We start from the raw sequence: 1,828 nt of genomic DNA on the forward strand, positions 1-1,828 counted from the left end.
CACACACACACACACACACACACACACACACACACACACAGATCTGTTCATCCATTCTGAATGACCCCAAAATTCTTTAATGGAACTGTACATAAAATAGCATAACTAAGTGAATGCAGCACAGTAACTAAACGAGTAATTAAGAAGAAAGTAAAGATGGAAGCTTCTGTTAGTAAGAGTAGTGAAGGTTCAGTCAAACTGTGATCTGTGTGTTTGTAGTTAATAATGCTGGCGTGGGTCTGGTGGGGCCGGTTGAGGCTCTCAGTCTGGACGAGATGAAGCAGGTGTTCGAGACCAATTTCTTCGGCGTTGTGCGCATGATTAAAGAGGTGATGCCCGACATGAAGAGGAGACGCTCTGGACACATCATGGTCATCAGCAGCGTGCTGGGCCTGCATGGTGAGACGGTCACACACACAGACACGTCTTCTTGAAGAACAGCAGAAGAGCTCGGAGCATCTGCTGAATCACACATGTGCAAACACCAAACAAATCAGACTCGTGTTGCTCTTCACAGGTGTGGCGTTCAATGATGTTTACTCCGCGTCAAAGTTCGCCACGGAGGGACTGTGTGAGCGACTCGCCATCCAGCTGCTCCAGTTTAACGCCAAGTGAGTCTCAGCGTTTGCCACTGAACACACATTCCTGCATTTCCCCTTCCTGTCATGTGATTCTCAGTATGATTATTCATGTCACTTCTTCAGGTTTCTGATGGTCTTTGACTCTTTTTGTAAGTGATCAAACCACATTAACATTAGCAGAATCACACTGTAGTTGTGTGATGGCTCCCTCTGGTGGTCTGGAGGGAAGTTACAGGTTCAAACCCATTAAACATCACAGATCAGGAAATAAGCAAAGTTCTACAGCAGTGCTTCTCATCCAGGAGGCCTTCAAATAACTTTAAATGATTTAATATAGGATGAAACAAGCATTAAATAAGCTAAAATCAAAAGCTGACCAACATTTGTATTAGTTTGATGTGGTTCTAGATCTGATGGCTCTCTCTGCAGTCTGACGTATGTCCCATCTCTGTCTGTCTGTCAGGGTGTCGATGATCGAGCCCGGGCCTGTAAACACTGAGTTTGAGCTGAAGCTGATGACGGAAGTCTCGAAGAAAGAGTTCGCGGGTGCTGATCCAGAGACGCTCCATCACTTCAGGACCTGCTACCTGCCCACACAAATCAACCTCTTTAAAGGCCTGGGACAAACACCTGAAGACATCGCCAAGGTCAGAACACATGAATTCATACCCGTTCACAACAAGAACCAGAACTAGAAACAAAGCTTTAATCATCATTCCAACTCTTAAGAGAGCTAAAATGATAACGACACAGAGGAAAGATATCGCTGGAATCACTTTCAGAACGATTTCCTTCCAGCTGATCAATGATTTAAACAATGACAGCCAATCAGAATCCACCCAACCTTAAAGAGATCAAGTATTTATCATCTGCTGGTGTGGAGACGAATAGAGTTAATGGAATTGAAACTCATTCACTGTCTGTGTGTCTCTGAAGGTCACTAAGAAGGTGATAGAGTCGCCACAACCTCCTTTCCGTAACCTGACGAATCCTCTGTACACTCCGATCGTGGCGCTGAAGTACGCGGACGAGACGCGCAGCCTGTCTGTTCACACCTTCTATCACATGCTGTATAACCTGGGAGGAGTCATGCATGTTAGCGCGAGAATCATGACGTTCCTGAGCTTTGGATGTTTACGGAGACGAGCCATCTCACCAACCTAACACACACACACACACACACACACACACACACGCACGCACATATGGGGACATTTATATTCATTTATCAAAAAAAAAAAAGACTC

The 1,828-nt window shown here is 45.1% G+C and overlaps 1 protein-coding gene across 1 annotated transcript in view; it reads left to right on the top strand.

Annotated features, from left to right (window-relative positions):
* Window positions 1-1,766, top strand: part of LOC107758389 (retinol dehydrogenase 8-like) — a 9,794-nt gene extending 8,028 nt beyond the window's left edge. The window contains exons 3-6 of the mRNA XM_016576110.1: window positions 220-399; window positions 518-611; window positions 1,045-1,228; window positions 1,518-1,766. Coding sequence (XP_016431596.1) covers window positions 220-399; window positions 518-611; window positions 1,045-1,228; window positions 1,518-1,745 — 686 coding nt within the window. The 3' untranslated portion in view covers window positions 1,746-1,766. The remainder of the gene's footprint in view (window positions 1-219; window positions 400-517; window positions 612-1,044; window positions 1,229-1,517) is intronic.
* Window positions 1,767-1,828: the final 62 nt, after the last annotated feature.

The sequence above is a fragment of the Sinocyclocheilus rhinocerous genome, unplaced genomic scaffold (assembly GCF_001515625.1).
Source record: "Sinocyclocheilus rhinocerous isolate Xijiao unplaced genomic scaffold, SAMN03320098_v1.1 scaffold2309, whole genome shotgun sequence".
Taxonomy (NCBI): domain Eukaryota; kingdom Metazoa; phylum Chordata; class Actinopteri; order Cypriniformes; family Cyprinidae; genus Sinocyclocheilus; species Sinocyclocheilus rhinocerous.